The sequence below is a fragment of the Brienomyrus brachyistius genome, chromosome 12 (genome assembly GCF_023856365.1).
Source record: "Brienomyrus brachyistius isolate T26 chromosome 12, BBRACH_0.4, whole genome shotgun sequence".
Taxonomy (NCBI): domain Eukaryota; kingdom Metazoa; phylum Chordata; class Actinopteri; order Osteoglossiformes; family Mormyridae; genus Brienomyrus; species Brienomyrus brachyistius.
Genome location: NC_064544.1, coordinates 12,296,588 through 12,318,819, shown reverse-complemented (window position 1 = coordinate 12,318,819; position 22,232 = coordinate 12,296,588). Strand labels below are relative to the sequence as shown.

At 46.8% G+C, this 22,232-nt stretch overlaps 1 protein-coding gene across 23 annotated transcripts in view; it reads right to left on the bottom strand.

Annotated features, from left to right (window-relative positions):
* The window catches only part of LOC125704608 (adhesion G protein-coupled receptor L3-like), a 178,290-nt gene that overhangs the window by 104,510 nt on the left and 51,548 nt on the right, over positions 1 to 22,232 (bottom strand). For all 23 annotated transcript variants that reach the window (XM_048970399.1, XM_048970420.1, XM_048970415.1 and 20 more), the window contains one exon: positions 4,109 to 4,322. In XM_048970399.1, coding sequence (XP_048826356.1) covers positions 4,109 to 4,322 — 214 coding nt within the window. The remainder of the gene's footprint in view (positions 1 to 4,108; positions 4,323 to 22,232) is intronic.

The window sequence follows — 22,232 nt, the reverse complement described above, 5'->3', positions numbered from 1 at the left end:
ATCAGCAAGTCACGTACGCGATGGAAGGTCCCCGGGTTCGACTCACCGGTAGATAAACTCCCAGCATCCCGTGTGTCCGGGCCACACATTGAAAGCTTAGATGGGCACATTTAATTGCCAAATGTAAGGTGGGGGGGGGGGGGGGGGGCTCTTATCGGAAGGGGGAAAGGGGAGGAGGAAAAAAAATTACAGAGTTGGGAGAAGGAATAACAAGTGGTATGAAATAAGCGGGAAAGAATGCCGGTCTTTCCCTCTTTGTTTAAGTGCTCCCCGATTCGGGAGGAAAGTTATATAACAGAAATGGGCAGAAGAGAGCCAGCTTTAAATTCCAGAAGTAATCTTTAAACATGGCAAGCATTTATAGAGTAGTCTGCAGGCAGCACACTGCTTCCAGTGTAGAAGACAATTTGGCGTAAGAGCTTTTTAGCTTATTGCACTTTTCCATATAGTGCTCTCTGAGGCTTAAATAGTTCTCCCTATAATGCATTGCCACAACACACGTAATCAACGGTGTGGGATTTCATAAGGAGATTAATAGACGAATGGACAGCTTATCTATAACAGTGACAACAAGGGGGAAGCGCAATAAAAGCAGGGTATATTTTGGTTGCCATGGGCACACATGCCAAGCACACGCCTTTTCTGTGCCCCCTGCAGGCTATACTCCCGACTTTTTCACGGCAATCGGCACTTCGTCTATGAAGCCGTCCTGCAGCACTCTGCGGTGGATTTCCAGCGGAAATAAAACACTTAAGCCTATTTGCCGATATAGGGAACATTTTCCCCTTGAATTAAGGTGGTTAAGTAATATTCAGAGCAATGCGTGTAAGGCGGAATCTGTAAAAATGTAGTGGCTGTGGCCGGGTGTGAGAAGCTGGGCAGATCAGCTCCTGTAAGGCCGTGAGCCCTGCTGTTTTGATTACCGGGTGATCTAACGGGCCACTCGCTATTAAATATTTGCATTTCGCTCATCCTGTGCTCAAGGGTCACCCGAGAGGAAACTGTGAACAGCTGTAAACATAAAACTGGGCACGGGGGACCCCAGGCTCTGATCCTCGGAGCCTGACATCCCATAAATAAAGGAGGCCAGAGCTGTCCAGTAACTCAATTACACAAACAATTATCCTGCTCCTTATCCTTACTCACAGATGTTCCAACTCCGGCCAACCAAACACAGTTTGAAACATTTCTGTTATTGTTTTTCTTAAATCTACCCTAGTAGACACAGAGACAGTTTTCCTTTCGAAAAGGATCCTTTTTCTCCGTTATGGCCTAACGTGGATCGCCGCTCTGATGTTACGTCAGCATATCCATGAAGACAAGACTGGGGCCTTCTCAGCCCCTTTCCAAAAGGCCTACTGTGAGGCATCACTTAGAAGCAAACAAAAAGATAAAATAGAACGTGAAAGTAAAAGTGTCATTTTGTTTTGTTAGAGATCAGGCGAGATGCTTGGCAAGGAAATAAACCTCCAGGCTGCGTCTAGCCACTTGAGTTTGAAAAATTCATGTCTACGGCAGAACATCACAATCGAGTCAAAGCATTTCGGAGCCGAAGGGCACGGGGGGAAAAAAATCAAACTTTATGGCTAATCTTCTTTACAGAAAAATAAAATCTAATAAAATAAACAGTCTGAAGTAGGTCAGACTTTCCAGCCTGATGCAAATCCGTGTGGATGTCAGTCGTGACAAGAACATGGGAATAGATTTGGGCAGGTCTCTCTGCACACTGAAGAATCCATCCACTGGAGATGGCAGCATGAGGGCTGGATTCAGTTGGCTGCCTCGAGTTCTCTTTGGTTGGGGAGTAACAGGCAGCAGAATATGGTTTGCTCTGTATAAACGCATGTGCCTTTGTGCATGTCAGTTTGTGGCATTTATACCATTGCATCATCTATGCGGGTGTTACATAGTGGTGGTGGTTGTAGAGGCTCCCAACTGGTTCTGTAAAGCACTCTGGGTGTCTTGAAAAGCATTATAATGACTGTATGGTTTTCCAAACCGTGGTACGGCTGTAAAAACAGCCATGTTAACAGACCATATGAAAATGCAGGCTCTGTGTCTGACGGCCTCACATGTTGTATGACCAAGTGCCTTACGAGCAGGGGGCGCAGTGTGAGGCTTAGTTGGTTAGGCTGTTGTACCCGTCATCGGAAGGTCACCAGTTTGAATCCCATTGTGAGCAAAGTGATTTCACTGTTGGACGCTTGAGCAACAACATCAAAAGGAAGACCAGCATCTCCTGAATGCCTGAACGCCTAACCAAGAAATAAACCCCACATGACATGCCCCCCCCTACAAACAGTGGAACAACCATGGGAACTGTTGTTCTATTTTATCGTCCATCAAGATTGGGTTTTACCCGAGGAGCTGGCGGACCCCAGAGTGCCATGGAATAATTACATTAATTGAAGCACAAATGGATTGTGAAGAATTCCGATTCATTAGATGCTTGTGTTCTTCAAATATTTTTGTACTCAAATGGATTTTAATGCATATGTACCATACAGGACAGAATCATTTATTCCATTGCTACTTCTCTATACATATGAGAGCAACAACATTGCATGTCCAGAAAAGTGTTTCCTTCGGCTGGAGTGTCCAACGTAACAGGAATGTTATGGGAATGTTAGATTATGGTGTATTATGGTTGTGTTGGGGTATTGTCAGAGGAAAGGATGCACTGAGCGGTTTGGGCCAGCCGCTCTCAGGGCTGTGTTCAGAGCGAGGGCCATTTAGTGTTCCTCCTGCGCCCCACCATAAACCTGAAAATCTGCCTCAGGTCGAAACGGTTTTGCGTCATATGTGAAAGAGCAGATCGCGATAACCCGTCGACCCTCGCGTATTAAGACTTTGATGTATGGTGTATGCCGCCACCCTGCCGCGTTAAACGTGCCCATGGCAGGGGGGAAGGGTCTGACATAGCTGATATGGCAGGGCCCTCAAAGAGTAAACAGCTTCCTCTTTGAAGGGAAGTGGGTGACAGCTAGAGGTCAGATGCATGGATTCTGGCCCCCGGCCTCGGTTCCCCGGGGGCCTGGTAGGATGAACTGAATGCCAACGACGGTTAATCTGGTTCACAAGGTCACACTACTGGCTCCCCAGAAGGGAGCAGACTTTAAGGGGACTTAGGAGGGTTTTGTGGGACATAGGGGGCAGCTATTTCTCAAAGAGTACGCAAGGGCCAATGCCAAACATGCGACGCTCCTCTGCTCCTTGCAATGATGAGTGAAATCACCCTCCAAGCGTAAAAGGGCATTAATATCCCTACAGCCCCAGCAAAGCAGAGCCATGGTGGAAGAAGTCAAACATATAGAAAAGCCCTGAATTTTAGCATCAGGCTAACCTCAGCTCTGCGAGTTACACTGCTTTGTTCTCCCGTTGATCGGGCATACGAGGGCCTTCTGGCAATGGGCCGCCCGCCCTGGGACTCCTTGCCACAGCCCAGCAGCTGCTGCCTGTACACAGGCCCTGTGCAGAGTGCGTGTGTGTGGGTGTAAGCACTCGAGTTCATACAGGCAGGATTACAGGCTGATTGTGCGGGTGTGGCAGGGTCACGGCACACAATGAAGACGCCTTCAGCTCCTTCCGCTTCTCCGAAACACAAGTCGCCCCTTTAAGACTTCTGTCCACTGACTCTTACAAACAGAGGGGAAATCTTAAAAAATAATATCAGCATTACTGAACATAGCTGTTAAGCTGTTAGCAGCCCTGTTCACCTGATCAGGGTGAATAACCACTGGGGTCTGTCTGGCCCACACCGGGGTCTATTTGGGCCCATCACAAACCCTGTGACCCCAACTGGGGTGTTTCTCCCTGTTTTGCTTCCTCACAACCTTACTGAGCCATTCACTGACCACTTTCAAACCCCCCCCCCCCCCCCCCCCCGCCCCAAAGAACTCACCAGGCCATCCTGGCAGCCCACAATCTACTGTGAATGCTGATGCATAAAATCTCCACAGCAACACAGAGCAAAGAAAACTCTGCAAATGGCAGTAATCTTGGTGATATGTACGCATTAGATGCTCTGATGGTGCTCTTTTGGAGAAAGATGAGAGATTTTTTTTTTTTTAGCGGGGTGGGGGGGGGTGCAGCAAGGGAAGCCACCCACCTCTGAGACATGATCTTGTAGGCATCAGGCAGGTAGCAGCGCGTGTTCTCCATCTGGGCGGGGTCGGCGTCGCAGATTTTGTCGTCCGTCCTCCCGTAGTTGGCACTCTCGATCATGATGACGTCGGTGCCTGGGCAGCGCAACTCGATCGGGTAGCTCTCGCAAGACAGCTCCCTGCGCACCACCGCCATGGGGATGGGGGCACGGATGAAGGCTGCAGGGGGGACAAGACGTGCGCAAGAAAACCATTAGTGGATGACCCAGCGCTTAGCTACTGCGTGATCTACGAAAAGCATGGATCGCAACTGTACATGGTGTAACTATACCTAAAAACCGCCAGATTTGTAAATAACAATGTAAGACAGACAAAGGAAGAGCATGCAGCCCAATTTCCTTGTTCATTTAGTATAATATTAATTAGTAACATCCTGCAGCTGGCACAGCTCCATAAGAATCTGAGGACCGTGGGCACAGAAGCACGGGGAAGCTTATTGTACCTGTACCCCCCCCCCCCCCCCACCAATTGGCCCGATGCTCACAAGTCAAGACCTGCACGTCCATAAATGTCAGCAGGAAGCAGCAAAACTCAAGGTCGGCCACCCCGAACAGATATGACTAGTTCAGCATCAACCGTGAACCTCAAGCTGTAAATCAGCAGAGTCTGGTGGGGAGGCTGCTGTTTTAGAAAATAAAATACTAATGAAATGACCGTAAACATCTGACAAGGAGACACACTTTTTGTAACACCTCTGCTTCTTAAGGCTGCCAGTGCGCAGAGCGGACACCGTTGTCACCAGCAATCTGCTCTCCAACATGTTGTTGCGAGGGCTTGCGTCACACACGTACTCAAATGATTATTAGTCCTTTTTTTTCATAAAATTTGACAGGGGTCACAATCCTTGGTTATGGGTGACTAACAACACATTATTACTATATCAGAGGTAAAAGAGGACAGGATATTTTTCCTTGAAAAGCTAGCGAAAGTGAAAAGGAAGGCTGAAATATGTACAAAAAAATCGATGTGCTTGTTACACAGCACCGACGGTTTGTTATGATATGGAACCGTGCATTTGCAGTAACGTGAATTCTGTCAGATTTATGGAGACTGGGAAGTGCTGGCATCATACAGGCGACTGGAAACAATCGCAGCTATCCTACAGCTGCTTTTCATCTTAAACAACTGTTTAAGTGTTAAAATTGCGAGGCATTGTGAAGCTTTGAAGCAAAATCAGCTTTTCCCAATACACCAGGAGAGCTTTTATGGAATTTCTGCCTTTTTATCATCGAATAATGATATTCAAAATAACTTCAATTCAGAACAGGCCTGTGTAATGAATCATTCAGTCTTGTACTCTCCCTCTGTGATATTCTCCTCGAGTGGGAAGAATGGGAAGTTTAATATCGAATGAAGGTATGGCCGACCACCGTAAGTCTTTTTGTGTGACGCGGACGATGGGAGTCGTGTTTCGACCGAGATGCAGTCTATGGGAGGTATCCATGGCAACATGACTGTGCCCATGTTAGGTAGGATATACATAACATCGTCCCATACAATGTGCTACACAAAACTCCCTTAAAAGAAGGATATGGCAAATTAGCATGTAAGCGTGCGGGAGGAGGACGCGAGTGTGCGGGGGCGAGTGTGCATGTGAATGTGTGTCTACATGCCTGTGAAGAGTGAAGCGCACAAATAGAGAACCGATGAATAACATCAGAATGATCCGTCTTAGTAATATATGATTACAGTAAAGCCATTACAGCGCACAGGAAGACCACAGCAATGTGACTAACCATGGCTCTTGATGACAGGACACAGGGTTTTTTTTGAGAAACGAACAGTGTGATTTATAGGAAAAGATCCGAGTAGAAAGCAGCAGGCAACCCAGATGCAAACACAATATAACTTAAATGTGCCACCGGTACACCTGTGAGAGCTGAGCAAGAGCTCCTGGTCATTCGTCCCCGCACCCACACAGAAAATGAACACAATTACCCTTTGATAGCATATCGTGGGGCGTGTCCTCAGGGCCGGCCCCTCCCCCGAGGTATCCCCACCCTGCCACATTTGACACTCACTCGTGTATTAAATCCCAACTTAAGTGACTGACTTGCCTGCACTCTCATAGCTCTCCTCTGTGCTGTACTGCATGGCAGCCACACGGGCAAGAAGCTGGGACACGAAGCGGAAATTAGGGCTGGCTGTCGCGGCCAAGCACACTATCGTGGGTCCGTTTCTCAGAAACCCCGTGCGTCATGTTCATACTCTCATCTGCGAGTCTCAGTTCCGCTGTCGCATGTGATTCTGATTCTGGTTCCAAACTGAGCCTCCTGGGTTTTACTTGCCCATCTGGAGTGAGTCTGTGCTTAGTCCCATGTGCAGTCCCAGTGGAGGAGCTCTTACCCTCATGCCTGACTGTGCCCTGCTGACGTCATGCCTGCATTCCCAACACTGCGGTCTGCGGTGCAAGTTTATATGCTCCATCTGAATTGTGTAAAAGTTACACATCTACGCTTTCTTCGAGCAATGACACACCAATCTGGAGACTAATTCAATTGAGGTTCTATTCTAATACGATCTGGTCATTATTGTGTTAATGAGGGCCACCCTGAAACTCCATTTAATGCTGATTTCTCGTTAAATGTTTCTAATTAACATTAAAGGTTAAACGTTACTTAATATTTTGTGTGTAAAATCCTGTGCAGATAGAAAAAAAAAGAAGCTGGAATCAATGCAGCAAGGCTGTCTGTGGCTGCCGAACGTTATTGATGGGATCATGTAACCTTGTTTCACCTGCAGAGAGGTCTCCTCCAATCACGGCTGACCTCCTCCTGTCAGCAGCAAAAGGACAACATGCTCACTTATTCGCTGAACATACAAATAAATTCAGCGGAGTTCAGAAATGTTTTGAGCACAGTTCTGCTTAATTTGCAAGAAAAAAGCAGGGGAAAAAAAACGTTTAGTATTCATGCATTTATATTTGCCGTGACCTCGTTGAATGTACAAAAGAGAAAAGCTGGGCAAAGCCATAACAAAAAGAACCTTATTCACATGATTTCCAGCTGAGGCAGAAAACATGCATCCCCCTCGTTTCACTAACTGTAAATGGCCTCTAAGCACACAGCACAACAGAGAAAGGCAAGATAACATCTCTAACGGAGAAGCAGAATTCAGGCATGCAGACCAGAGAGAAAATATCCACTTCCCCATCGGATACTTGTGTAATGGCAGGAACGGACCCCTTCGTTTTAATTAAGAATGCCAGCCAGCCCATCACTCTGACGTAAAGCTGACTTACAGGGACATTTAACGATGCCCAATAATACAGAAAGTGCCTCAAAGTCACGCCCAGCTCTGGCGCAAACAACAAAAGAAGCAGGTCAACAGCTCCTGTTTTTTAAAATCGCCTCTGGATTTTCCCGCAAATTGAACTATGTTTGAATCTCTGTCGAAGAAAAGGATGCTGGGTAGGAAAGGCCTAGAGGGCTGTAATCACCCCCGAGAGAATGCCAGCCATCCTAAGGAGAGAGAAGATGGAGTTACTCAGTAGTGGGGCCATCGTGCTTCCTGTTTACTTCCTCTCCACATGGAGACAGCAGTGCCTAATGTACAGTGGCGTTTCCCCACTGGCATTTTAGGAAATTTCCACTCCCAAAAGCAATTCCCTTACAATAATGAGGAAAAGCATCAGTGATTGTGTTCATGGAAAACATATTTAGGAAGTAGTGTAATTGTGTGCAAGACACTGAAAGGACATACACCCTGTTTTTTGTTTTCTTCAAAAGCATAGCTGATATATATATAACATATAATAGTTCAGGGAAAAGACTGAGTGCATGTGCACCTATTCAGCTATTTATTGAATGTGTTTCTTAGTATTACAAATATGATGGAAAAAATCAGCATCTACCAGAGCAGTTCATATGTAATACACCAAAGCTCTCAGTAATATCAAACAACAAAACATGCATATTCATTATTAGCTTCATCAAAGTGTGACAGGGCAATAATGGAAATACATTAAAAGTCACCGATTACACTGATGAATAATCGCACACGGACAGACACGCAGACGCAGGCGAGCGGCAAGTCACATGCTAGACGTCTACAATTGTCCAATTTAACTGCGGTTCAAAAGGTCACCGCTGCTGATGGGTCTCGGTTTCCTGCATTGCACAAGACATGGGAAAAGGCACAGCACCTTGCCTGGGCGCACAGGAAAGGGGAGACACTGCGTGCAAACTGGAAGGGGCAGGTCACACGACAGGACCAAAGTGCAGACGGCCCTCCGCTCCAGACAGATCCATTTATAGCCAACACAAAGCCCAGGATTAATTAGTCCACGAATCACTGTGCTATTACTCAATTTTACTCAAGAAAACACACGACAACACTAAACCTATTTGGCCAGATAATAGCAATTTAAAAAAATAATAATAATCTAAAACATGGGCGATTTGAAAATCAGAGCCTTTCTTGGCATGGAAGGCAGGGGAGGATTAGGGTCACTCTCAGGCAGGAGACGGAGATGGCCCTGCCCAGCTCACCAACTAAAATCTGCATGATCTGAAACATTCTCCTGGGTCAGCCAGAAGATATACAGTGTGCGTGCTCTGAAAGTTTATGAAAATTACAGGCTCACCGAGTGCACAGGGGATGCAGGTCAGAAAACCATTTCAGATCTGACCGTACTCAGTGTGCGTTTTATTATTATTTTTTTTTAACGCCCGTCGGCAATGTGAAATTCATAAGAAAATGAGATTAGGGTAATGTGATTACGCCTTTCGCAGAGGCCGGCAAGCGGCTCCCTGCTCTCTCCGCTTTCATTGGCACGCGCTTTTACACGCTGGCAATGCACCAAGCCGCCTGTTGGGATGCAAATAACACCTGACAGCATGGAGACATGCAACGAGACGCAGCCGGTCCGTCAATCCACCTGTCAGTCATGACCTCTGAAATGTGCTCAGATGGGGGTGGGGGGTGGGTGGGGGGGGGGGGTTAAGAAAGGAATAGTGTCTGAGGGACCGGCATGGCATTGAAATGGGTTAATCACAAGAAATCATTTTGATAGCGATCAGGGAAGACACCCGAGATCAAGAGCACAACAAGCAGACAAGGAAGGTAAGTAAATAAATCGATAAATTATTAAATAAACCACACAGAGCACACAGGTGGTCTGGCTCTGGGCAAGGAAATGATGGAAGTAATGAGGTGAGCAAGGCTCAAAGCAGGACGCATGCACTCTGGCTATGGGGAATGGAGGAATACCAAGGCAATGAGAACGAGGGAGGGGGAACATACAGGAAAGTTATTGGGATGGAGGAGGCGGCACACACATGGACGCCATGGGGATGGGGGCACAGACAGGAAGACCACCGGGATGGGAGAGGGGGCACAGATGAGAATGATATGGGGATGGGGAGGGCACAGAGAGGAACAGTATGGGAATGGAGGAGGGCACAGACAGGAACAGTATGGGAATGGGGGAGGGCACAGATAGGAAGAGTATAGGAATGGGGAGGGCACAGACAGGAACAGTATGGGAATGCATGAGGGCACAGACAGGAACAGTATGGGAATGGGGGAGGACACAGACAGGAACAGTATGGGAATGCAGGAGGGCACAGACAGGAACAGTATGGGAATGCAGGAGGGCACAGACAGGAACAGTATGGGAATGGGGAGGGCACAGACAGGAACAGTATTGGAATGGGGAGGGCACAGACAGGAACAGTATGGGAATGGAGGAGGGCACAGACAGGAACAGTATGGGAATGGGGAGGGCACAGACCGGAACAGTATGGGAATGGGGAGGGCACAGACAGGAACAGTATGGGAATGGGGGAGGGCACAGACAGGAACAGTATGGGAATGGGGGAGGGCACAGACAGGAACAGTATGGGAATGGGGGAGGGCACAGATAGGAAGAGTATAGGAATGGGGAGGGCACAGACAGGAACAGTATGGGAATGGGGGAGGGCACAGACAGGAACAGTATGGGAATGGCGGAGGGCACAGATAGGAAGAGTATAGGAATGGGGAGGGCACAGACAGGAACAGTATGGGAATGGGGGAGGGCACAGACAGGAACAATATGGGAATGGGGGAGGGCACAGACAGGAACAGTATGGGAATGGGGAGGGCACAGACAGGAACAGTAAGGGAATGGGGGAGGGCACAGACAGGAACAGTATGGGAATGGGGAGGGCACAGACAGGAACAGTATGGGAATGGGGGAGGGCACAGACAGGAACAATATGGGAATGGGGGAGGGCACAGACGGGAACAGTATGGGAATGGAGGAGAGCACAGACAGGAACAGTATGGGAATGGGGGAGGGCACAGACAGGAACAATATGGCAACGGAGGAGGGCACAGACAGGAACAGTATGGGAATGGAGGAGGGCACAGACAGGAACAGTATGGGAATGGAGGAGGGCACAGACAGGAACAATATGGGAATGTGGAGGGCACAGACAGGAACAGTATGGGAATGGGGAGGGCACAGACAGGAACAGTATGGAAATGGAGGAGGGCACAGACAGGAACAGTATGGAAATGGAGGGGGGCACAGACAGGAACAGTATTGGAATGGGGAGGGCACAGACAGGAACAGTATGGAAATGGAGGAGGGCACAGACAGGAACAGTATGGAAATGGAGGGGGGCACAGACAGGAACAGTATGGAAATGGAGGGGGGCACAGACAGGAACAGTATGGGAATGGGGGAGGGCACAGACAGGAACAATATGGGAATGTGGAGGGCACAGACAGGAACAGTATGGGAATGGGGAGGGCACAGACAGGAACAGTATGGAAATGGAGGAGGGCACAGACAGGAACAGTATGGAAATGGAGGGGGGCACAGACAGGAACAGTATGGGAATGGGGGAGGGCACAGACAGGAACAATATGGGAATGGGGGAGAGCACAGACAGGAACAGTATGGGAATGGGGGAGGGCACAGACAGGAACAATATGGCAACGGAGGAGGGCACAGACAGGAACAGTATGGGAATGGAGGAGGGCACAGACAGGAACAGTATGGGAATGGAGGAGGGCACAGACAGGAACAATATGGGAATGTGGAGGGCACAGACAGGAACAGTATGGGAATGGGGAGGGCACAGACAGGAACAGTATGGAAATGGAGAAGGGCACAGACAGGAACAGTATGGGAATGGAGGAGGGCACAGACAGGAACAGTATGGGAATGGAGGAGGGCACAGACAGGAACAATATTGGAATGTGGAGGGCACAGACAGGGACAGTATGGGAATGGGGAGGGCACAGACAGGAACAGTATGGAAATGGAGGAGGGCACAGACAGGAATTCCATAGGGATGGGAGAGACACACGGAGGGACATCATCAGACATTTTCCCACGTTGCCTGCATGTAGCAGCCAAGCATGGCGAGTCCACCTCCCCCACCTGCAGATTAAATCATCGCTAGCCGGGCCATCCTCCCACTCATATGGCCCCCCAGTTATTTGCCTACCGCCCCATGACATTGCCACCCCTGAGAATTCAAGGATCATTACCTCCCGTACGGTGCTCGGCCTGAGGGGCTCGGTGTGGTAATTAATGCAGCAGGTTTGGCAGAGGCAGGCGAGACAAATCTGTATATACAAAGATGAGGGGGCACAACACGCTCTCCACACCCCAGACGCGTAGGTAACATCTACAGCTCCCAATTATCCCGCACTAATTCTAACACGCTTTACATGAGATGGCCTTCCGCAAACACAGTGTCCTATAATGGAAGCTCAGATTCAAAGCTGTTTGTCATCAAGTAGACACATCAAGCCGAATATACATTAGGAAGCAGAGCGCGACAGAGAGCTGATGGAAACACCTGCGCCCAGTTGGGGCACTAACGGCGTCATTTCCGCCGCACTCCCTGGTGCCTCCGGGCCCTGAGGCGGAGCTAAAAGCACTTAATCCATTTTGACCTCAATCAGTCGGCGATGAGGATAAACGACCCGTTCTGGCTGCATGACATGAACGGAGGCCCAAGCGGCATGCATCTGCAGCACCAGGGAAACGGAAGACGCTAGGTAGCAAGGTGTCGAAACGAGAGGGGACCTCTGAAATGCATGAGGCACTAATGAAAGACCCGGTACATGAATATCACACCAGCGTTCACGGCACCTGTGCATAAGTGACCGCAAACTGTGTTTACACTGGTACGTGTCAGAGTTTCATTAGCCAGGCTTGTGTTTTCCCTTTAACTTATTTTTCATTTATCATAAGTGTGTTTTTCATGTTTCAAGATCCAACATTCAAGAAAAGTTTATTGTCAATTACAAAGAAACAGACATTTTTCCTAGATACAGCTCAACAATGTAATGAAAAACAAACAATAAATAAACTAATGAAACAACAAATAAAAGGCAATAAAATAGACTTATTTTGAAATTATTTGAAGCATCTCAGATGAATGGTACACTAGCGCCAACTACAGGGAGACTCGTTAATGTCAGTGGCCATTACAGACAGGCTACTGTACCAGCACCACAGAGAACCAGCAGCCGCACCCAGGACAATACTGCACTCTGTGTCGTCTGCCTCCGCACGCCGGGCCGACCCGCTCCCTGCACCCCCACAGAACGGCGCTATGCACCTGCTTCACCATTTATGGCTCCAATTACAACCAGTGACACGCTTGGCAGATAAGTTCTGGCTGGCGTGACCAGCGTGGGCTCTCAGCGAGACGTGCGGTTCCCCCATGAGGCCTGCCTGTCTTCGGGGGGAGGGGGCTGCCTGACACATGCGGCAGACCGCTTGGGAGGTCTCAGGGGAGGAGCTCCTAACTCAAATCCCACAAGCAGTGTCTGCCGGTCAGGACGCCCCAGTGACTCGTCATCCCAAGAGAGGCGATTCGGGCCGTCCCTGCCGAGCCGTGCAGAGGGCATCCTGGACCCCTCCCCCCCATTCTCCTAGGCACGACACACGCGGGGACACGGCTCCACAGCGCTGCCGTATCCGTGCGCCTCATCCCTGGTGACTTTACTCTCGCCGAAACACAAGCCGTCAGGAATTCTCATTCGTAAATAGAGAGCGCGCAGCTCCCACAGTTCATTTCTTAAGGGGGGAATATTCCCACTCGGACGTTCTCATGCCCTGTCACATTAATCATCTCACAGCATCGAGAAGTTAACATGTTACTTAATTCAAATCTCATAACTACTCAAAACTACGGGCATCAAGACTGTACACAGATAAGTATATCTTTGGGACCTTCCCAAACATTTAATTAAGGGGGTGGGGGGTCTTATGCTCCTATCATTACCGAATCAAGATCAATTCTTCAGGGAGAACAAAATGAAACACAGTGCCTTGAATCTGAGAGGGTGAGCAGAGAGAATGGTGCTTCCGCACTGGCCCTCCGGGGGACATTAGTCCCCGGGTTTCCTCTCTGGACCCTTTTGTGGCTCTCTCTCTCACGACGTCCACCTGCGGGGGGGGGGGGGTGCACAGGCTCCGGGAGACCCACCTGGGAGCTGACGATGGCTCGGAGCTCCACATGTGTGCCTGGCACAGGCTGGCATTCAGCAGTATGTGGACACATCTGTGTCATTTATCCTTTAAAAGCGCTCTGAATGGCGAGTGGGGAAAAAAAAACTGCCTATTTTATTTTTTTTCCCCCCAAACACAATTAACAAGGAAATGGAACGAACGGGCAAACCTCTTTGTTGGAGGAAGCCGCAGTTCCTACAATAGAGCCCTTTTTTGTCAATGGCTGTATTGAATTCTCTCAGAGGATACTGTGCCACACTGAAGGCTGTTTCAAGTGCCCCCCCCCCACCCCCCACCCTTATCCTCAAGGTCTAAAAGGCTAATCTGTCTCTCTGCAACATCTGATCCCAGCTCAGGTCGGCAGACCCATTTTACAATACTTCATATTGATTTGCTGGCTTCGCCTGCTCCGGTGGCTCCCATTACTCTCTGCAGAGGGCAATGCAAATCTCACTCTGGAATTACACTATAATACACGCCGTGAACTTTATTCGGTGGCAAATGCAATTAATTATGTTCTTTACAGTAAAAGCCTTAAAACCATCAGATGCTCTCAGCGCTGCAGTCATAAATGAGCGTGCCACAGAAAGGAGACAGGAACGGCCGAACTGGCTACTAAATAATTAATAAGCCCGTTATGCTTCATTGTTCTTTAAAGTAAATTACATTCTACTGTGAATTTTCTCGTATTAAAAAAGGTTCCAATCATTGTTCTCTGGTGCACATATTTTACTAAATGGGGGTCGTGAACCACGAGAGAAAGGGGGGGGGGGGGGGGGGGCACTGTATAGTACTCAACAAATATGGAGAATCGTTTCCCATTGCCAAACTAACAGTGTACTTGACAGAAAGTTCCCAAAGGCTGCAGAAATGTTATAGGCCACGATTTACGGCAGAAAACACTCAGCCGTGGCGTTTAAGTAATTTATGCTGGACGGTGCCGGCTGTGAGGTTTATGGGGGCACGTAATTACGCGTGGTCCTTTTTAATTCTACACTTGGCTCTAACGGCGTGATTTACATCCATCCAAGAATACAGCGGCATCGCTATAGAGGATCCTGCTGCCCCCTGCACATTCGATCGAACCTGCGACCTTCTGTCTTACACACTCTTCTGGGTCATGATCCTTGGTTAGATCCTACAGATCCCCTCCCTGTTACGGTTTAAGGGTCACTAGTCAATATTTATAACACCGGGGTTTGCCGCTGGTGCTTTTGTGTGTCCTGACATCTATGTAAACTCACGGCAGCTGGCCCCTGACCCCTCTGTCGATATCCATCCCCATTAAATGGCACTCTCCCCCAGAAACGCACTTTAAATCACGTCCTTCAGAGTGACACACTAGGCAGGGGAGCCTTGCGCTATAATTTGCTCCTTTACATGCCACACGTGCCCTTTAGAGCACTTATAAAACTTCGAGGTGTTTAACGCCTTCCTGAAAACGGCCCGCACTTAATGTTGCCGTCATCTATTTCGCGGGTTCTGACAGCCCTTTGGCAGCCAAGAATCCAGAGGAAAGCTTCAAGCAGCTTCCCGGCCACCGTTTGCTGGGATATGAGCAGAAACAAGCTATCGATTTTTACTCGGTGGGGATAAAAATCAAAAAAGTAAAAAAAAAATAAAAAAAAAGACTCAAGCCCTCAACCAAAATGCCAAAACCAATTATTCTTGATAACATGCACTCTGGAATAATAAATATATATGTATATAAAAATATATATGTAAAAAATATAAATAAACCTAGAAAGTACGACAGAATTTTAACTAATATTAAGAATAGAAACCAAGCAGAGAGATGACGACAACCCGTGAACGTGCACACTTACAGCAAGGCACACGTGTCCCTTACCATGGTGCAAAACAACTCCCTTTATCGACACCCTGAGTATATTTAACTAACAGAAACACGCCAGGAAATCTGCACACGTGCCCACGTTCCAAGTGTGAAAGAGAAGTACGGTGGTTAAGAATCTCCACCTGTGACCACATGGCCGCTGGTTAAAATCATGCAGATGTAAAGCACATGCGGAGGTGATCGGCACCGCATTCAGCCGGCCGTGTTAGCATTCCAATGTCAAGTGAAGGAAGCTAAGACAAAGGGATCTGCTCGAGCGGTTCTGGGAGCTGGAGCTCAGGCCCGCTTTGTGTTTATAAAGAGTGCCGGCCCAGCCAGCCATAATCCACTGGCCATCCGTCTGCATCTGCTGTTTCCGTGCTCCCAGACGCGAGCGGCGGCCAGCTTCCCTTAAACAACCTGCCAGGACGTCCAGGGTCCGCAGGCCACGCCGGCAAGCTGCCGTGACGGGCACCAGCCGGGGGACAAAAGTGATGTCGTGGGATTGGCACTCTGTAGAGGTCAGCGATTCGGTCACTAACAGACACCACTGCACCTTATAACGGGCCTCTTACGGTACATAATCCAACTCAGTATAGCTTTAATGCACAAACAAACATACATACCCACAACTCATACATAAAAAATGATACTAAAAAAAAGGAAAACTTTTTTTCTTTCTCCTTTACAAATTGCTACATTTAGTCCATCAGCTGCAACTATTATTCAACTAAATGACATAACCCTCAACCACAGTGGACTCTGGGTTACTGATCACTCTGGGCACTATGCACAGCAGGCTGCAAATGTTTAAGACTAACGGTGCCGTTTGAGGGCGCCCACAAAGACGCCGGCTACAGTTATACGAAAGCGCAGCTCGCGGTGGAGTTCCTTTTCTGCTGCCGACGGCATTTCAAAGGCGTCGATGTGTGAGAACGGGGCGGCAGACAGCGAGGGCACGGCCCCCTGACCCACGGGCCTCCCTCAGAGGCCCTCCTTCTCCACGAGAAGATCCGGCTCCGTAAATAAAGTACCGTTCCACATGCCTTCAGTTAACAGCTTTAGCTAAAGCTGGCGAACATTCACTGCATCCCTGCTGCTAGAGTCATAATCCCATAATAATCAGCTGAATTCAGCTCCACTCCTATGGAGTAATATGCCTTCAAAAAGTACAATTTTTGCTGAAGGGTTATGTGGCCCTTTACACCAAATGCTAATGCTTTTCTCGAGTTTTATTTCGAAAGATGCAAAAAACATATATAATGAAATCATAACAAATACAGTGCAGGTTAGAAAAGACAAAGACGTACAAGTGGAGCAGATCTTATTACTATTACCCTATGAATTTAATATATTTTTCCTCGCGGCAATGCGTATACTGCAAAACAACCAAGGAATACTCGAAATACATCATGATGAAAACCCACTAAAAACTAGTTCTGTTCATTTGCGGCGGGAAATGGATCCCAAAGACAAAGTCCGTATGCAGCTCAGTCTTTTAATGTTAGCATATAAACATGCATGAAATGGGTCACAGTGGAGCAGAGCCTGAACACACAGGTCCAAGGAGATCAGGTATGGTCATTTGTCTGTCTTCCTAAATGTCACTCAGGTGTTCAAAGTCATACCAGACCTGGAGGACCTCCTAATTGAGGGTTCGACAAAGGAGGGCTGCAGACTCCCTGTCACTGTGCAGGATGGGTCAGCCGACCTTGCGACTACATACTTATACACAGCTCTCACAGGAGGTCTTGGGATGCTTGTTTAATTAAAAAAAATATATTGCAAATTTATTATTTTTTCTAACAAAAGCCATTACTTTATTCATTTACAAAAAATGTACATATCACCAATAAACCAGCTGTAGTTTTAAGTAAAACATTAATTTCAGGTAGCAATAAATTGAAGCCCAAATTATAGTTCTAAAAGAGTCGCTTTGATTTATAAAGTTCATTGACAAGCAGTCTCAGTGGGGGCTTTTTACTTAGGCATGCCTTTGCAATAACATAAAACACCAAACATTTCTGTTTAGCATCCCTTTGGGAGCCAGTGACCACAACTGCAATTAATAGCAAAATGGCAAGAACAGAACTAAATGGGAGAATAAAAAAATGACACTTAATAAAAACAAGAAAATGTCTGTGTGGAAGACCTGTGTAGATATGTTAAACATTGCCTGTCAATTAACTGTAGCAACCCAAGGCTTTCTGTGAGCCTGTACGTACAGTAGTGGTAGACTAGAGCCCTAACAATCCAAAAGTCAGAGGACACAATATCAACCCCACTGCCTAATCGGAATGGCTTACCTTAAATTTAAAAAAGATACACTAAAATATATGAATATATACTTGCAATAATTGAAGAAATTAAATGAAAATCCCCCCTATACTTTAAACCTCAGCCTCACCATGAAAATTCCCCCTATACTTTAAACCTCAGCCTCACCATGAAAATTCCCCCTATACTTTAAACCCTCAGGCTCACCATGAAAATTCCCCCTATACTTTAAACCCTCAGGCTCACCATGAAAATTTCCCCTATACTTTAAACCTCAGCCTCACCATGAAAATTCCACCTATACTTTAAACCTCAGCCTCACCATGAAAATTCCCCCTATACTTTAAACCCTCAGGCTCACCATGAAAATTCCCCCTATACTTTAAACCCTCAGGCTCACCATGAAAATTCCCCCTATACTTTAAACCCTCAGGCTCACCATGAAAATTTCCCCTATACTTTAAACCTTAGCCTCACCATGAAAATTCCCCCTATACTTTAAACCTCAGCCTCACCATAAATTTCCCCCTATACTTTAAACCTCAGCCTCACCATGAAAATTCCCCCTATATTTTAAACCCTCAGCCTCACCATGAAAATTCCCCCTATACTTTAAACCTCAGCCTCACCATAAATTTCCCCCTATACTTTAAACCTCAGCCTCACCATGAAAATTCCCCCTATATTTTAAACCCTCAGGCTCACCATGAAAATTTCCCCTATACTTTAAACCTCAGCCTCACCATGAAAATTCCCCCTATATTTTAAACCCTCAGGCTCACCATGAAAATTTCCCCTATACTTTAAACCTCAGCCTCACCATGAAAATTCCCCCTATACTTTAAACCCTCAGGCTCAACATGAAAATTCCCCCTATACTTTAAACCTCAGCCTCACCATGAAACTTCCCCCTATACTTTAAATCTCTACAGCATTCACCATGACACACCTACATTAATAAATAAATTTATCAGCCGCTTTTGTTCAAAGCATCGTATAGTGGTCAAGAAGCCAGTTTAGGTTAATTTACATGTTGTTTAGCTAAGCTTCAAGTGAGTGACCAGTAAAAAGTTCAAGTCATTAATGGAGCAAGAACCATTCAAAACATTACAAATATTGCAACAACCTAATATCAGAAGGGCTATTCAAGTAAAAAATAAAATGACTAGGTTAATACTAGTCAAGGGAGGAATATAAGTGCCCAGTATTGCCAAGAGGGCAGAACAAGAGTTAGCGGAGGACAGGTTAAGGGTTGGATGAATTTGTTGAGGTGGTCCTGGAAACGATGTGTTTTCAGCCATTTCTTGATGCTTGACAAGGATTTTACTGACTGGATGTGGATGGATAGCTCGCTCCAGCACCGAGGGCCCTGAGGAAAGTACTCCCGCCCACAGTGCCTTCTCAGTCAGTGGTTTCTACCCCAGAATCCCGCAATCGGCGCCATTTCATATGCAAATTAGCTGACTGGATTCCGCACCAAACGCATGTGAATAGGGGCGGCTTGAATCGTGGCAGAAATGAATCCAAAAGGCTTATTAATAGCTTATGATCAACAAAGAATCACTCTGCCATGTTTTTCCTGCACTTTTCATGTGCTCAGCTTCATTTGGGGTTTATTTTTACATGCACGTCTATTAACCTTACTTTGACATTTACAGATAAATATATTAATGTATGTGTGAGTGGAGGTTTATCCATCGTGGGAGGGAGAAAAAAAAATCTGTTTCTTTTTGACCAGACAGCATACTACCTTATTACATTATTACTATAATTGTCTCCCCGAAGTATAATAATCTTTCCGACATGCTTTTTCATTTATTTTAACATATTGTAAGACAGGGGGAGGGCATCTAACTCAAGCCTTAATTAAGATCTTCTTCATTACAATCAGCAAATTAGGAGCGCATCTCGGGAACTGCCCACCCGTAGACAATGAGCAAGTTACAGTATCTGTTATCGCAGAAGCCTTCTCTGAGGGCTTCAGGCAACGTCTCTTTCATCTGTGGTGCTAGTCTGCCCTTTTCGGGGGTAAATAAGGGCTGCTGACTGTCACAGTGTCCGCCTGCCTCTACACTTTAAAGACAAATAGGAGGCCATCTTCAAGTAGCACACGACAAGCCTGCTCCACCCCCTGCCATATGAATATGGATGTACATGGGGGCGAGCTCCAGCGCGAAAAAATTAATCAAAGGTGTTGTGCAGGCGAGAGTGGCGTGATTGACGCAGCGGCTTTCAAACCCGCCTCCTCCCGTGCCAGAGGACAACCATGGACAGCCCTCACGGATCATTCGGGAAATAAGCCCCCCCCCGCACGGACTCGGTGGTCCGCAAGCCTCTTCAGCCAGAATTAACCCAGAACAGCAGACTGTTGAGGGACAGGCTTGAACGGCGGCCTCCATTTGCTCGAAGGGCGTAGGGAGGCGAGATGCTGGTACCCAGAAAAAAGGAAAGGAAGGAATTCACTTAAATGCCTCACTCTCCCTTTCAGTTCAGAGACATGTATCAGGTCATGAAGCATCTCAGGTGAAAAAAAGAAGCTTCTTAAACATGACTGTGGGAGGTGCTGGGCATTTCTCATTCAACTTGGAAACGCAACCAGGATTTCTCTTGGATACTTAAATATATATCCTTTGCCTCTTTGCATTTATGGATTCTAGTAACCATCTCCTTTCAAGAACTACGATAATATTTTTGATCAGTCTTTTAGTGAAACTATATTAAACAGTAGCGCATGGTCATGGCAGGTTATGAACTTCTGTGATCTGTCAGGAATGCACTATTATTAAATACCACACAGCCAATGACACCATTCAACAGGAAGAAACATGCAATTAGATTTCAATGTGGAAACATGTGGATGGCTTTGATTAAAAATGAAGAGCTGTGAACAGAGAGCGAGGCCTCCCCTTCTGTAAAGTGTGTCACATGACCAGCCCCCACTCTCCTGCCTTCCTGGGTGAAATCAGACATGTTTAGTGAGGCAGACAATCCCGCTGTGCGAGTGGTGAATCCAGATGTGCATTGTCATCACCTATAGCTCAAAGAAAGTGACATTTCTTAGGTAACCAATGAGTTACCCCTCTGAGCAGAGGTGGTTAGTTGGTTAGGGTTAGGCTAACAGTGATCCTTTTCTTTCCTCCGCAAGCATCCGGTTTACACTAAATTCATTTGCCAGTCTAACCCTCTTGACACTGAAACACAATGGATAGTCTGAGAAAGACACTTTCCACACATCAACACAATGGATGTACTTGGGTCATCAGCCAGCATTTATCTTCTGAGGCACAGGCTCATATGCTACGGCCTGTAATCGTCCTTCCTGATAAGAAAGTGGCTAGCCCAAGCGGTTAGCCAGCTACCAAAAACAGGTAGGTAGCCATAGGTAGCTAGCCCAAGCAGTCAGCCTTAAGTAGATAACCCAACCCGTTAGCTCATGGGAGTTTTACTTACATGAAGAGGGCATAAGGAACAATGATTAGTTCAGGGCGATAACCAATCAGATTGTGGAGGAGGTGGGTGCAAGACATCTGATTGGATGGCCGTGTCTTCCCTAGTTGCTAGGACCCACCTCCTCTACAATTTGACTGGTTAATTCTCTGAACCAATCATTCTTCCTTTTGCCCTCAGGACATCTTTGTGTAAGTAAAACTCCTATGAGCAACCGTTTAGCCTTAGGTGGCTGGTCCAAACAGGCATGTAGCATTAGGCAGTTAGCATTAGGTGGTTAGCCAATGCACACAGCCTTAAATGACTAGCCCGAAGTGGTAGCCTTTTAGCAGCTAGCCCAATAAGGTAGCATTAAGCAGATAGCTTAAGCAGGTAGCCTTAAGAAACTAGGCCAAGTGGTTTGTTGCTTATGACAGGCACTGCAATGTGCAATATGCTTATTGTGAGAAATTCACAACAGTTTGAAGCGGTACCTCATCTTATGAAATGGGCAGCAGGCATTATCAGTTACTGTCGCGTCTGCTCTGTCTGTAAATGGCGCTTGTTATTCAAATCTTCTTTTATTATATCAACATGAATACCTTCCTCTGGCATTTCACACAAGCATAAACATAAGATGAATGAAACACGTAGTACAGCAGAATGTATAATAGTTATTCTTTGTTATCCCGTGACAGAGCACCATGGGCCCTTACTAAGCCGTCTTCACCGTTATTCAGTACTTTCTGTCTTGCTGCAAAAGCTTAATCTTCATTTTTATAAAGCCTTTATGTTTATTTAATTTCTTTCTCCGGCTCCTCTTGGTACAGTGAAATATCTTCCCCTTACATGCTGTATACTTAGCTGATACAGCCAAAGAGGGACGCTGATCGCTTCACTGATGAATGAACATGGTATCAACACGAATCAACCGCCTAGGTGTAATCGGACACCATACTCGCTAATGTGGACTCGTTCTTCCAGCAAGGAGACGCAAGACCACAGTAGGATTCGACCCAAGCAGAACAGCATCCCACACAGTGCAAATGTGAGACCCCACTCTGGAATG